This window comes from Dipteris shenzhenensis, chromosome 24 (assembly GCF_047967505.1).
Source record: "Dipteris shenzhenensis isolate YYH24624 ecotype China chromosome 24, Dip_SZ_1.0, whole genome shotgun sequence".
Taxonomy (NCBI): domain Eukaryota; kingdom Viridiplantae; phylum Streptophyta; class Polypodiopsida; order Gleicheniales; family Dipteridaceae; genus Dipteris; species Dipteris shenzhenensis.
Genome location: NC_141619.1, coordinates 33,288,589 through 33,303,937, shown reverse-complemented (window position 1 = coordinate 33,303,937; position 15,349 = coordinate 33,288,589). Strand labels below are relative to the sequence as shown.

The window sequence follows — 15,349 nt, the reverse complement described above, 5'->3', positions numbered from 1 at the left end:
AGCCAACATTCGCCCCTGCTATACTTTGCTGCACGCTCCCTCCTCCAACTCTCGTCACTCATCTTCTCATATGCTACTACCCAACTCATCTTCAGCATGCCTACTACCACCTCCCGTCGATGCTCTATGATGCCAATGTTATCTGCCTTCTCATATAAGGTGATTGTGTTGCACTCACCTAGAGTAGAAATGCTAGCACTAGTGGAGACCCTTCGTTCCCACAGTCGATTCCCCACACATCTGCATGTCACCACCTTAGATGACATGCTCACAAAGGGCCTCTTTATGGTTGTGCTATATGGCTTCCCCCTAGATGTCGAAGAAGGCTTCAATATTTTCAGAGCAGAGTACTCTTGACTTGTTGGGGGGGCCATAATCTGAGTCTTGGCAATGTGCATGGTTTCGGCCTCTCCATTGTATCCTCCTTTGGCTCTCTAAAAGTTTTTAATGCAACAAGCTACATTGGTGGAAAACTGAGTTGTACAAATTCCCTCTTGCTCAGACGAGGCTCTCAGTAATGGCTGGATGTAATCTTTTGCTCTCAATGATCTTTTGGCTCACTAGATGTAACGTTTTGGTCTCTAAGGAATTTATGTAATTTCTTTTTATTCAATTTGAGGCTCTGAGTATGCACCGCTATTAACTTTTATATTTGAATGGTTATGGTCACTACCTGTAATCTTTTGGCATTTAAGGCTCTTAGCAATTGCCGAATTTATATGAATGTAAGATCCTCTATTCAATTTTTGCTTGGTATAAGTTATTAATTTTTATATAACCTGTTATTGGATGTAGATGTACATTGTAATCTCTTTTGCTCAATTTTCACTCGATAAATTATACTTTTTCCCTTATTTATATTTACTGACAGGACTATAATTTCCTTGGTTTATATGACCAAAATAGCACTAAAATAACTCCAACGACCCCACCATTGTGGTTGCATGGAGATATATCTAGAAAAAGACAATTAAACTTTCAAAAAATGCAATTGACGATATGGCCCTTGAGGGGTCAGCTCGAGGGGCAAGGGCCATATCGACATGCATTATACAATATCCAGGATGCCTCTGGATAGAACTGGCATGTAGAGATGGCCCTTAAGGGGACCCCTCAAGGGCCATATCATCAATTGCATTTTGCTTGGTTGCACAATGGAATACATTTTCCTTGGTACACAAATATATAACTCAAAGAACCAGCACACTGGATTTCATAGATCTTCTTCTATTCGCGAGTGCACTGGTCATCATAGACCTCCTTTTGTAATACAAAAAAATAGATAACGGAGCTATAAATCCAAGAACCAGCGCAGTGGTCTCTCCAAGACAATCTTGAATTCTGGACGATGATAGGTCGTTAGGCCAGAGATTGCATTGAGGTGATGCTTAGAATGATAGATTGCATCTCATTATTATGCCAAAAACTAGCGCGGTGGTCTCTCCAAGCCAACCTATGATTTGCATGGGTTGCAGACCAAGATGCGGCAAAAGGTTGCACAATGACAGGTGGTCAATCCAGATACTGCACGGTAGCGGTGTTTAGAATGATAGATTGCGTCCAATTATTATGCGAAGAACCATCACGATGGTCTCTCCAAGCTTACCTTCAATTTTAATTATCTGCATGGGTTCGGTGCCCAGTGAGGACAGGTTGCAAAGCTGCAGCAAAAGGCTGGGCGATGATAAGTGATCAAGCGGCGTAGGCCAGAGACTACGATGCGCAAAGCAGTGTAGAGATGCCATGTGTCAAGCTATGCAGTGTTCAGAAGAAATAGATTGCGTCTCATTATTATGTCAGTGCGCCTTCATGATGTCGAAAAAATTTTGGCGAGAGCGCGGGTCCACACAAAATTCAAATATTCACCCAAGAGCGCATTGCTTCACGGTCCCAAAATGGCCATGAAAATAGTTCCACGATTGGCTACGGGCCCAAGCAAACATTGACCCGTCAGAGTAAAGGTGGGGGTAACAAAAGATTTTGAGCCCTAAATTTCCCTTGTGTGGTGGGAGTGGCTCTTGTGTTTCTGATTGTACCTGGTTGGATAGATTTGGAGGCACCAACAACATCGCCTCAACATCGCTGTTGCCTTGGTTTGTACATGGGAGGGAGAATGGTGGTCTTAGGTTATCAACATTACCAAAAAGTATCACGGCTTGGAAATAGATGAGGATTACTAAGGGATTTTGTTGTTCCTTTTTTGAACTTTTGGCACAACTAATTTAACATATTGGTAGCCCAGTCCTCCATGTTCTAACAATCATGGCTGTCTCCTTGGCTTCACTTGGATTGGTGGCCTTCAAAGTTTAAGATTCCTTAAATGAGGTGGATGAAGACTTTTCTATGATTAAGCCTTTTCCTTCATATTGTTGCCTAGACGTATTGCAATCTTGCTGCATAGCTCAAACAATGTGGGATTCATTGAAAATAGATGATCATGAAGCTTAGAGTCCCACAAAACTATGAGGAAGTGTGGCTCTGATGAGGTTCACATCGTGAGTTTAAGTGTTTTATTCTAGCAATGTAGTCTTTAAGAGACTCGGTTTCCTTTTGCTTCACCTCATACAGCTAGTTGATAGGACTCCATTTTGGTCCACTTGGGGCAAAGCCTATTATGAATGCCTTGTCCAAGTGTCCCAATTGAACTTTTCCTCGGGATGCAAAGATTTGAGTTACTGCTGACTTGCCTTGCCATCAAGACCTTGTCTAAATCACCAATGCCACCAAATGTCTCACAAATTTATTTCAAGATGCTCTACATGGGAGACTAGGTATTCTTCTCCTAGGAACTTGGTGATTAATTAAATGGAGATTGTGATGGGTTTACTTCTAGAAGGGTTTTGATTTCTTCCTATATGTTGGAGGCATGGCCTCCCTTTCTAGTGCTTGCACTAGGATCCTTATTGCATCATCGATAAGTATTGTTTGTGAAGTGGGTGAAACTTGAGGATATGGTGATGATCGTGCTCTGTACCTTGGTTGTCTTGGTGGAGGGTTTTGGCTATACAAATGTAGGATTTGAGGAATCTAACCCATTAGGCATTCGCATTGTGACATGGGGTTGGTTGGGCCTAATAGGTTGGGCTAGAGGTCCTTTGGGAAGTGGCATGTTCACCCCAAGCATAGGCCTATAAGGGGCACCTATATGGGACAAGTAGGAAACAATGCAACTTTGGATGTGGGGGGTCTTATTTGTGGACCTTCTAGATTACTCCTTTGTCCACTTTGTTTTGGCATTTGAAACTCTTGAGGGAGAATTCACCCCTATATAATAGGCTTTCATCAAAGAATGGATATGGTGGCGATTGATTGCTAGTAGATGTGATGGGACTTGGTTTCCTAATTGTTTTTGACATCAAGAGTTGGGTTGATACTTGAGCACCCTATTCTAATTGGCAAAAGGGTTTAGCATGTCTATCAGTTTCATTATTCCAAGCCTACCCATCATTTTCTAAAAGGTTTCCCTTAATCTGGCTGTAGTAGAAGGGGTAGGAGACTAGGGGCCTCATTAGAGAGAAAGTTTGGAGCCACAAAGCTCTAACATTGGAGGGTTCTCCCATGTATTTGTCTAGGCTCATGGAATCTTTTGATCTATATAGATCACCCTGTGGTCGTTCATGCAAGGCATAAGAACCGATTTTTGAGCTTATTGACCCTAAAGATGTAGAGCTAGGTGTACACGTCATTATGAGGGTATTTGAGGCACTCTCCTCAAGCTCAGGGTTAGCTCTTAGACTCTTCTTGATATCAAGTGGATGTAGTTGAGGCCCCAATTCTAGATTGCTTCCACTATGACTCAGGGTTAAGGGGAGGTAGCTGGCAATTGGCCAATATCCAACTAGCCAACCTTAAATTTAGGGGCTAATTCATCATTTTGTCTCAATATGCAACTGGCCAACCTTCAATTTAGAGGCTAATTCAGTGTGTTCAAAGCTAACCCAACGTGGTTAAATCTAACCCAATGTGATCAAAGCTAACCATAAATGGTCAAATCTAACCCTACGTGCATTGGGTTATCATTCAGCGTTCACCGGGATAGTGCTAACCCAACATGTTGCTAATTCAGTGTACGTTGGGTTACTACTCAACGTGTGCTAGGGTTATAATTTAGTATTTTGGTAATTCAATGTGGCATTGAATTAAGGGTTACTGAGTGTTGACTTTTTTAATTCCACATTGAGTTTTTGTATTTCAATGTGCGGTGGGTTACTAACTCAACATACACTAGATTGATAATTCAGCATGCGCTGGGTTAGGAGTTGTTGACTTCTAACTCAATGTGCACTAGATTAATAATGCAGCGTATGATTGGGTTAGGAGTTGACTCATATTTTGGTGCATTAAATATGCCAATTGGTAGATCTTGTTGGGTGTCAGAGTGTTAGATAGTCATGCTAACCCAATGTGGTCAATGGCTAATCCAGCAAGCCAAATAAATTCAGCATACACTGGATTATAATTCTGCATATATGCTAGGTTAATATTAAGCTAGCATGTCTCTCCCAAACTTTGTTGCTGATGGAATTTTCAAAGATTTTTGAGCTTCTATGGATTCTTTGTAGTCTTTAAAGTGCTTGGGGAGTACTTTCCTACCTACTCTATCTAGTTACAAACATAAAACAACAAGAAACAAAATAAACAAGCAAGTTTGGGGCAAAATAGAGAGTTTTCTTCAAAAAGATGATCGTTTGTCATTTCCAAGATCTTGAACTTCTCCCAAAAATGTCATTTTGGAGCTTTTCCCTTCAAGTTTGAGCACAAACAAAGATTAGCAATGCTACAAACTACCTTTTCCTAACTTTCCACAGTCAAAACGACTCAAAAAAAAACTAAAAAGTACTAAAATTATCTTATTCTCCCTTTCGCACTCTCTTTTCCACTCTCTCCTTTCCTAAACTCCAAAAACTAGCCACCTTTCAGGCTTTCACTAAGCTACAGTAACTAAGGGGTGGGCAATGGGAAGATAATGAGATAAGAACATGTAAACAATTTAAGCATACCTTGAACTCCCCGGCAACGATGCCAAAAATTTGTAGTCAAGCATTGAATTACATGTCATGGGGATCTTGAAGGAATGTAAAGGGGGCATCCTACTCCAAGCTACTCCCTGTGGGAGCAATGCAAGCATGAACGGTCCACTTGTGTCATACAAATGGCTTCTGGAGTTGTTGCCGCAATGTGAATCCACAAGACTCAAAGGGGAGGAAAGAGGGAGACGGACATGAGAAGAAAGGAGGAAGAAAGAGGGAAAGAGGAGAAAGAGGGAGGAGGAGGCAATGAGAAGGGAGAAAGGGGAAGGGGTTACATAGCATTCACCAGAGGCAAGATAAAGAAGAAAATAAACACTACTCTTGGGAAGAAGAGAAAGTTTCTATTTCTCAAACTTGCAATCAATAACCAAAGACCAAACTCAACCATTTGGCCTTTTATACTGTCCACTTTTTGAAGGGAGGGCCAACCCTATTCTCTTTATACCACTCTCTTTCCTCATTCTTAACAATCATCTTGGGCCCATTTGGCTCCAAGGCACATTCCTAGCTCTACATACTTGCCACTATCCATCTAGTGACATTACCAATTGGCAAAGGCACATTGTTCACCAAATCAGTTAACAATAAGAGTTGAAAAAAGTTGCTCCTAAAGAGCAAGGTGCGGGGCCTTTCTTGGAATGCCAAATACGTCATCTTGGTGGATGGAGAAATATTCCAAAATATCTAGGATCCCATGCTATACCTAACTAAGGAAGTTTGAAGGGAGCAAAAGATGATGGAAAATTATGTGATTTTTGAAGGTCCAAACATGCTGCATGATGACTACTTGGGTAAGTTGCCACACCTGAGCTTCAAGCTCATTCATCCTACCCTTATCTCCCAAAATTTGCAAGTTTCCAAGAGAGATCAATTTGAAGGTGATCACATGACAACCATCATTTAATAGATCACCATGAATCTAGTCCTTGAATCACAATACATCCACAAAAGAGATGATAGTGGTTTTCAAAATCGACCCTTCATAGTGGAGAACAAGGAGACACATCCTTCCGTGACTTTGTCATTCTGTCTTTAGTTGGGAGCTTGCAATGTAATATGAGGCATAGCAAAAAGTTTAACCAATAGGATCGTGTTATTTTCCATGCCCTACATGCCTTGATCCGCCAAACATCTAAGGGATTTCAAGGGCAACCTTGTATAAATTTGGCGTGGAAAGTTTTTCCATGTCAAGACACCATCAAAGAAAAGGATGTCAACACGATAGTAACCAAGTGGCAACATCCATCATGAAAGCAATACAGAAGGTCAAAGATGCGCATGGATGTTTACCTCACACCTGTATACAGGTTGATAACTGCTAGAGAGAAAATGAGAATAGATATATATTTGGTTAATGCTCTATGCTGGTTGGTTTGAAATATTTGAAGAAGTGGCTAACCTTGGAGCATATGACATCTTGAATTGAGAAAAAAATTGAAGTCTCTCGAAAGGAGGAATCAGAAGTAGCTATCTTGGAGAGAATGGTAGATTGGAGAGCATTCACATAGATCCACATTTAAAAGGGGGAGATGATGCATTAATAGGGCACACAAATCCACACTGTTTTCAATTTAGCATGCATAACGATATTCCAGTGATGTAATGGAAGCACTACTTAGTGGATGGAGATCATTTATGGAGTGATCCATATGCTTTATTACAGAGAATAACTCCGTTGGAGAAAACTAGATCTGTTTTTGCAAAGAACAAAGCACTTGACGTAGATGAAATGAAAGGCTTGGATGCCTTTATTAAACATCTTCAAAGTATAACACAAAAATATTTTGAGCAGGCAATAAAGAATGGGGAGACAATCAAGTCAATTGAGGCACTTGTCAAATCTTTACAAAAACAAGAAAATTTAATGAGCATTGAATACTTTGAATCTTTTTGGTTAGAACAAGCTATGTCACCAAGATCCACATTGGATACAAATACGGAAATAGATGAGGAAGAAGTTGAGCAATGCCTTTTACCTCGAAAATATTGTTGTAGGAAGGGGGATAAACCCTTACCAAAGTTTGTACCATTTGATGAGATTGAAAAGAGTATGTTTGTTGCAGTTTGGGCATCTGATGCAGATTCAGAGTTGGATGACCAAGGTGGCCCAATTTGGGTGGCAAAGGTTGCTCATATAGCAAGGGATGAGAAGGGAATGCCTATAACATTCACATCTTTATGGTATGAACCAAAGCCTTTGAAAAGTCTCCCCAAAAAATATACGATGAAACAACTTTATGAGGGTTGCTTGCAAAAGGAACGTGAATGGATTCCAAATAAAGAGGGCTTGAAAGGGGTGGAAGTGAGTAGCATTATTCATTGCTGGAAATCGAGGACTCGAAGTTACAAAATGAAGCATGGCTATGATGTTGAAAAATGTATCACAATTCCTGATCCTAGCCTTGCACATATTAAACATCATTTGGCTAGGCTTAACCCATCAAGTGAAAATGCAATACCAAGATCTGATGAGTCTGAATGAGATTCAGAAGCATGAGATAATATATTGTATGCCTTGTTCCTGAAAAATGGTGTATCTTTACACCACCTTTAATTATACTATTCAAACAGGTGGTGTATCTATACACTGCCTATATACTGAGTTGAACAAACTCTTTCCATACAATCAAATGGTGTATCTATACCCCCCTATATATATGAATTCAACAAACTCTTTCCATATATTGCATATTGAGTGGAGGTGCACGACATTTTAAGATTTATTAGACCATATTTGTGTGGGGATGATCCATTTTTTTGCAAATTTACCCATGATGTATCAAGTAGAGGTCACCACTTACAACCTTGGGAAATTTTTTGGAACTTACACATCTAGTGTTCCCAAAATGCCCAATTTATGAGTCTACGAATTGATATTAAGCGGAGGTGACCAGTTCAGAAAAAAAGTCCAAACAAAGCGAGAAAGTCTTGTTTTTTTGAATAGTGTGTTCCTTGTTGTGGTGTAGAATCCTTAACAATCTCTTCCTCCTCTTAACCTCTTCCTTTTCTCAAGTTATCCACTCAAACCTACAACTCCTCTCAATCTCTTTCTCCTCCCAAGCTATCCCCACAAACCCCTTCCTCTTCTCAACCTCTTTCTCCTCTCAAGCTATCCCCACAAACCTCTTCCTCCTCTCAAGCTATCACGATGAACCTCTTCCTCCTCTCAACCTCTTATTCTTCTTTGCTTGCACACCATCTCCCTCCACCTCTCTCCACCTCTCTCCTTGCCACATGGCCACCACAAAATAGGAACATGAAGAGCACGTGTATGCACTATTCTTGCAGTATGGCTCATCTTGTACAATGCGGTGGATTGGGCATTCCTACTGAGAGCACACCTTATTCCAAGCTTGCATGGATCTTGACTACGAGGAAATGACCGATCGAGGAGGTTTGGATGGAGGCAATTGAAGATTTGGAAGAAATTATTAAAGAGAAGGGGCACATATTGATTTCTAGACAATAGACTTCATTCCACCCTCGGCTCCCTCACCAGAAGTAGCTACATCCCTTGTCTTGCCAGCCTCCCTTTTCTTATGTAACCTTCTCTCCCCATTATGAAATACAATTTTCTTTTTGAAAAAATTCTCCACATTCAAATTTTGCCTGCCTTCGTTGCAGAGGTGACATTTATTTGTTTTATCAAAGTCATGGCAAAGCAGGGGCAAAGCACCTATCTCATTAGTAGCTATGTTAACATTGAATTTAATTCTTGCTTTTTATATTTATAAATACCATATATAGTGAATAAATATTTTTTAAATACTCTCATGTATATAAACAACATGTAGGGCTCCCAATTAAAAATATCCTCCTGAGTCTATTATTGAAAGGTGATATGTTACATGTTAATAAAGCGACCACTTGGGGCTTTATATTGATTGTAAGGGCTATTTCGCACCTCCCATTATGTTATTTTCATAAATTTAACATCGCTCGTTTAGTTATATTATAGCTAACCCTAACAACACAATTCCATTACCATTGATGACAAAGTGGTCTCAATGAGAAATATTCTACCCTTTTTTCAAGTAAAATAGATTATCTCTACATTTTGAAATCTATTATTTGAGCTTCCATGTCAAAATGTCCCTTTTTTATTTCAAGGGCTTTCAAATGAGTATCCATGATGATTTGATGTCAATCATATAACATAATTACCAAGAATCTTACTCAAATATAGTAGTCCCACTACCCACCACTAACTTTAACCCTTATTTTCTATATTTCAATGTGTTTTCATTTGTAAATTGTCCTTAAAGTACCTATAATAGCAAGGGGGTTAAAGTTAAAGCATTTTGTTAATGCCATCATAAGATTTAATACAAGTTTGTGATATGACATATCTAAGGACATTTTTTATGTCTTGTGATTCAAATAATTATTATTGAGATATTGAAGCTTCCTTTTGTATCTTTTTTGGATCATGATCATAACATATCAAATAAAACTCATATTTTTTTCCCGTGTTTTTTTCGAAGATCAATCCACAACTCCATAATCCCCAATTTGATACCAAATTAAATTTGAAAATTGTGACCTTATCCAGAAGTGCCCAAAAGGGATGAAAAGGATGGTGCAATCATGGAGTTTGCCCCCTCCCATGCTAATGACTTCTTGGGCAAGGAGATTATGAAATAAATTAGTTTTTTAATAGGGCTATTTCTTTTCCCGAGTCTTCCCTACTTTTTGTCCTTGAACATTATACCAATTTTTAATTAGGATAATCTAAGCATGAAATATGATGTTTTGCATGGGCAAGGTTCCAAATTATTTTGTAATGAATTTTTTTTCTTGAGAGGAATGAATTTGTTTCCAAATCTTCAAAAGGAGAGTTTTATGTCCTAGAAAGTACCAAATTGGTCCTACTAGTGTGAATCTCAATTACAATTCTTACTTGCATTCGAATCCTTCGTAGTCCTTAATTCTTAGTTGGGTTAAAATTCTTAACTTTGCTCTAGAACGCTCAATAGGCGGATTGACTTTGTAGAGAAATCACATGGATCCATCCAACAATTCCGTCAACTCTAGAAGCTGAGAACAAGGCAGCTAGGTCCTATACCGATTCTTCTACGAGGCCCGCAACACGCAATTAAGTGAGAGTGGGAAATAGGCCCTTAGTTAACGAAAGATACATCCCAAACAGAAAAAAAGACATGCAAATTATACGTAGAAACCATGCCGCATGGAAGTCTTCTCATATGTACAACGAATATAATAGAAGTACAACGATGTGATCATCAGATCAAACCTTACACTTTAACGGTAGAACGGTAGAAGCAGCGCTTGGATTATCGATGACTTCTTCCTACTGGGAGGATATAGTTACAGGATCTCCCACCAGTCAAACGGAAGCAACACGCTACGGCTCTCTACTTCATACGACTTTTCTTCTTCTTTTATGGGCCGTGCACAATAGATAGTCCTTCCGTAAAGAACGTCAGAAAAGTCGAGGAGGCCCATGGTTTCGCTTTGCATTGCCATATCCCAAGGATGTAATGCGGTCGTTGGCAAAACTAGATCCAAGCTGCTTTGCGTTCTACTTGGACTATCTGTATTATCAATCGCACTACAGCCACTGCAGGTATTCGTAACGAAACTTATATCCGGCTTCTCCTTTGGGCGATTGGAGGGGTTGAGTGACACACTCTCTGTTGCACTTGAAGAGATTTCTGGACGAAGAATGGTCTTAACTTCCGCAGATGCTTGCAGATTCTTCGCTGGCTTTTTAATTTCAACTTCGCCCTTGAGTCTGATCACCTGCAACGAGAGGTCTACGATGTTAATTCTTCAATTCTAAGCTGCTTATGAAATGGCGGGAAATTTTTGTATGCAGGAGATTCTCTTTCCAGGAAAGAGGCTGAAAACATATACGAGAACAGGGCACAGAAAGACTTCGGACCTCGTCCTCCAGTTTCTCTTTGTGCTTGATCAGCTCGTCTTGATCAGCTTTCAAATATTCCAACTGCTTCTTAAGAAAGCCATAGTCCTTCTGGATTTGCTTACTCTTGCACCTAGACCGACGGTTCTGAAACCATACAGCAACTTGCCTTGCTTGTAGGCCTACTTGATTTGCCAGGTACACCTTCCTTTCTCGGTCAAGCGTATTGTCAATGTCAAACGCCTTCTCCAGTGCCAAAACTTGTTCTACAGTGAGTCTCCGACTGCGCTTCGGTGGAGTGATTGGAACGCATTCATCGATAGCACTTGCTTCGAGGGTCACGTCTGGGGTATCCAAGGAGGGGGAGGAGGAAGACTTGTGGGAGGTGGGGGCTTCGGGAGCAATGGGCGGCAGTGGAGGGGAACCATTAGCGAGTGGAAGCGGCAAATTGGAAGAGTATATAAAGGGAGGGGGTGGAATGGGCAGATGGAAGCAGGGCGAAGCTGTGAAATTAGAGGGAATTGGAAGAGGGAGGAAGCAGCAAGCACACAGGGGCTGAGGGATAGCCATGCTAGCTATTAGGTGAAGCTTGAGTATTCCCTGCAGGAGAATATATAGATGAATCTCATGAATATCATGCTCCATAGAGGAGGGAGAGCTATCAGGGAGACTTGGATGTTGATTTGTGGATTTTCAAGATTGACCTTTGAAAGAAATTCTCATAATATTCTTGCATCCCTCTTGTCTTTGTGGAGTAAAGCTCGTCTAGTAGCTTCCTTCCTAGGCTTCCTAGGATTTGCATGATTGGATTTCTTAGTGGTAAAGAATCTTTGGGACAGCTTTGATATTTGCCAAGAAGGGGAATACAGCACAAGATATGCTGCCATATTATTTTCAAAAGTTTGGTGCCTCGGGACCCATTGTAATGACTTGGGAGCTCATGGCGGTGGCAAGTCGATTTGTGATGGGAGGTTGGAATGATAGAGAAAGGAAAATCAGTCTGGGACATCTTTGTCACAAAAAAACCGAGGTTTGATGTTAGGTGAATGGCAAAGTTTGGAAGTTGACTTGAAATTTGAAAATAGAAGGCTATAAAACCTACAAATCTCAAGTTATTAGAGCCTCCACAATTTCAATAAAGATGTTTTAAATTCAAGGTTTTTGTATTTGTTAAGAAAAGAAATTTCAATGAACTCTCAGTCTACCTCATCCCCAAATGTGAGGATGAAGGCCAATGAGGGTGAAAGTCAATGCAAGGTATTATGGAGTGGCGAGAGTGGGGGAGGAGGCCTCTTGCCCTTTGGAAAATGGTGAGCCTGTGATCCAATTTCTGAGAGGGACTAGAGGCCGCCTTCCCCAACTTTATGACCGTCAAAGGGTTGAGAAGTTGAGGATAACGTCACGACGAGTTAACTTAATAGGTTGACTATGACTATTGAATCGAAGGCACGAGGCACGTGAATGAATATTTGTAAGCGTGATCCATGATTTGCATATTACCATTACGATGGAGATTCAGAGCCTGCTCACACAAGGTCTGGGGTAACTTTTCAAACTTTTTCACTCTGGTGGCTAACTCGAATGTTCACACACTTGTTTTTTGTGTAATCATGATGCTTGGGTTTTTGGGTGTTTGCCATATGAGCCCCTCCGGACTCAAAGAGATAACCAAGTCTCATCATTGCGACTGACTACCTACAAGCAATCACTAGTCTGCGTAGTGTCCTCTACAGCGCCGAGAATTTCTCGACTGTCCACAACCGGTCAACAAACTGTGAGCTACTATTACAGGTATGCATTTATGGCAACAAAGTATGCCACAAAAAGTTTGCAGATCAAGTGAAGGCGCCCCTAAGCTCCACTAGCCCAAGCCTTGGATGGTTAGGCGAGGTGCCATTTTTTTGGGGACAATTTTATGTTGGGGGGGGGGGGGGCCACGCGCGTGCAAGGTGTTTTTGGCTCAAACATTTTTAACGTTTCCTTGAAACGTCCTGTGCGAAAACGTGACACGTCACCATCTCCCATATTTTATTGTGCGCCGACAGCTTTCAAGTCAATCATGGGAAAGGCCAACGTCCCGTCCATTTCCATTCCCTCAAGGCCGCTTTGCCTTCCTCCTTTCTACGTACGTTCCCTTCTCTATAGATAACATAAATATGAACATACAAAAAGGCAACGGATCTACCTTTTCGTCAACTTTATATTTATCAATACACCATCCTTATCCACCTTCATGCGGACAAACTTTTGTCAAATCTTATCACGCTTTGATCTCATCCTTAATTCCTTCTACAAAAACCATTGGATACTACACTTAGTGGACCGAATACAACGCATACACTTAAAGAGAGAGACATTAGAAATATCCTTACGAATACAGTTATATCTCCTAATGAGTTTGAACAAAGGATAAACATCTCAAGGAAATGCACGTCACTATGTGATATGCGTAATTGCTTACCTCCAAGCATGCCTATATTTTCAAAGCTATTCATATTTAAAGGAGGATTCAACAAAATATCAAGACAAAGAGAGGGCACGGGAAGTTAATATCCTCATGCCCGTATCTAGGTCCATATTCAAACTTTATTTACTAGTGCCCATATCTAGGTCCATAGTTAAACTTTGTAGGAAGAATAGAATTTTGTTTCTATTAGAATCACGAGTACCCAGACCCGTCTACGACGGGCTAGAGACCCGCTCTGCTGGGTCTCAACATGGGATCTTAAAATGTCTTTGATATCAAGAAATAAAATTTCAAGTTTCAAGACCCCCTCCACCGCAAGCATTGCATCACTTGGCTTTATGCTCAGTCTACTCAACTATTCCGCTGGATGAGTGGCCTTTTATTGTTGATTGAGGGGCAAAGAATTCACACATAAAATCCCCACCACCACCACATACAGACACACATCATGCACTCTCTCTCTCTCTCTCTCTCTCTCTCTCTCTCTCTCTCTTTCTTCTCTACCTCTTTATCTCTCTCTACTTATATCACACAGACACACACTCTTGCTGCACATATAATATTTTCCTCTCCATAACACACCCATGTGCTCTCTCTTTCTTGAGTGTCTTCCTCACATCCACACACACGATCTCTAAAAAAAAGGAGATCCCCTCGCCCCCTTTCTCTTGCTCATGTACACTTACACACACATACATGCACACATCCTTGTTAGAGACTCTCTCTCTCTCTCTCTCTCTCTCTCTCTCTCTCTCTCTTACACAAACGAACTTTATTTCCCTCACACACACGTGCACGCATGTGCGCATGAACATATGCATATGTAAACACTTAAAATTAGGAGACATCATACACGAACACTAAAATTTACGCTCTCTCCCCTTTGGCTACCACATGACAACTCTTCCCAAATAAACGATAATTAGGAGACATCATACATGAACACTGAAATTTATGCTCTCTCCCCTTTGGCTACCACATGGCAACTCTTCCCTAATAAATGATTCGCATAAACTCTCTCTCGCTCTCTCTCTCTCATTGTCCATGTGTTAATTTACACAAGGATTCGTCGCCTCATCATTTCTTTGAGTTGCTTCAGCTTTGCACAGTCTACCATATATAAACTAACACAAAATGTAAAAAATATATAAATATAATATATATAATATAGAATCTCTGTGTGTGTGTGTGTGTGTGTGTGTCTCTCTCTCTCTCTCTCTCTCTTTCAGGTCTCCAAGGAAATAAAAATTAAATATAAAGTATTTTAAAAAGGAATCTGAGAAAATGTATAGATCTTTTTGAACACGTCTTTTCAACCATTTTCAAACATTAAACCTACTAGTACTGAGGGGAAGGCAATAACCCTTTTCCCTTGAAACTCAAGCCTCTCCCTTTTTGGGATGAAGTCTTAGGAAAAATGTAAAGACATAATTGGCTATAGGGCAAGAAATGTCTTATGAATGCTGGCAAAATTTGGGATGAAAGAATTGGCCGTATTTGGGCAATAACTATACAATTTGGCAAGGAAGATGTAACCAAAGGAGGAAACTTCAAGCAATAGTCAAGATGGTAGTTAGATGCCTAATGGGAGTTGTCTACACCTCCGATTCATGTGAATGCTCCTTAGCAAAAATGCCAAGACTCTACGAAAAGCACGTAGTCAGTTGTAATGCCACTTGCCCCCTTGCCCCCCCCCCCCCACACATTATACCCTCGCTCTGACTCTTGCCACGTGCTCTATGTGTGTGTGTGGGGGGGGGGGTGTGGGTGTGGGTGTGTTTGTGTGTGTGCGCGTGCATGCGTGTGTGCGTGCATGCATGTGTGTGTGTGTAAGTGTGTGCGTGTGTGTCTGTCCCTCCCTCCCCCCCCCTTCTCTCTCTCTCTCTTTCTTTCAGGCCTCCAAAAGGAAATAAAAATTAAAGATAAAGTATTTTAAAAAGGAATCTGAGAAAAGGGATAGATCTTTCT

General features: G+C 40.7%; 1 protein-coding gene across 1 annotated transcript; it reads right to left on the bottom strand.

The window, feature by feature from the left end:
* Positions 1-10,306: 10,306 nt before the first annotated feature.
* On the bottom strand, positions 10,307-11,484 carry LOC147886513 (uncharacterized). Its single transcript, XM_087395266.1, has 2 exons — positions 10,936-11,484; positions 10,307-10,793 (listed from the first exon to the last, which is right to left on the bottom strand). The coding sequence occupies exons 1-2, from the start codon at positions 11,482-11,484 to the stop codon at positions 10,359-10,361; spliced, it is 984 nt and encodes a 327-aa protein (XP_087251392.1). The 3' UTR covers positions 10,307-10,358.
* Between the last annotated feature and the right edge of the window lie 3,865 nt (positions 11,485-15,349).

Excerpts from the sequence above, each read along its gene's own strand:
- LOC147886513 (XM_087395266.1), bottom strand. The coding sequence starts at position 11,484 with ATGGCTATCCCTCAGCCCCTGTGTGCTTGCTGCTTCCTCCCTCTTCCA. Across the intron at positions 10,794-10,935 it reads AAGAGAAACTGGAGGACGAG|GTGATCAGACTCAAGGGCGA; the intron begins GTCCGAAGTCTT and ends CTCTCGTTGCAG.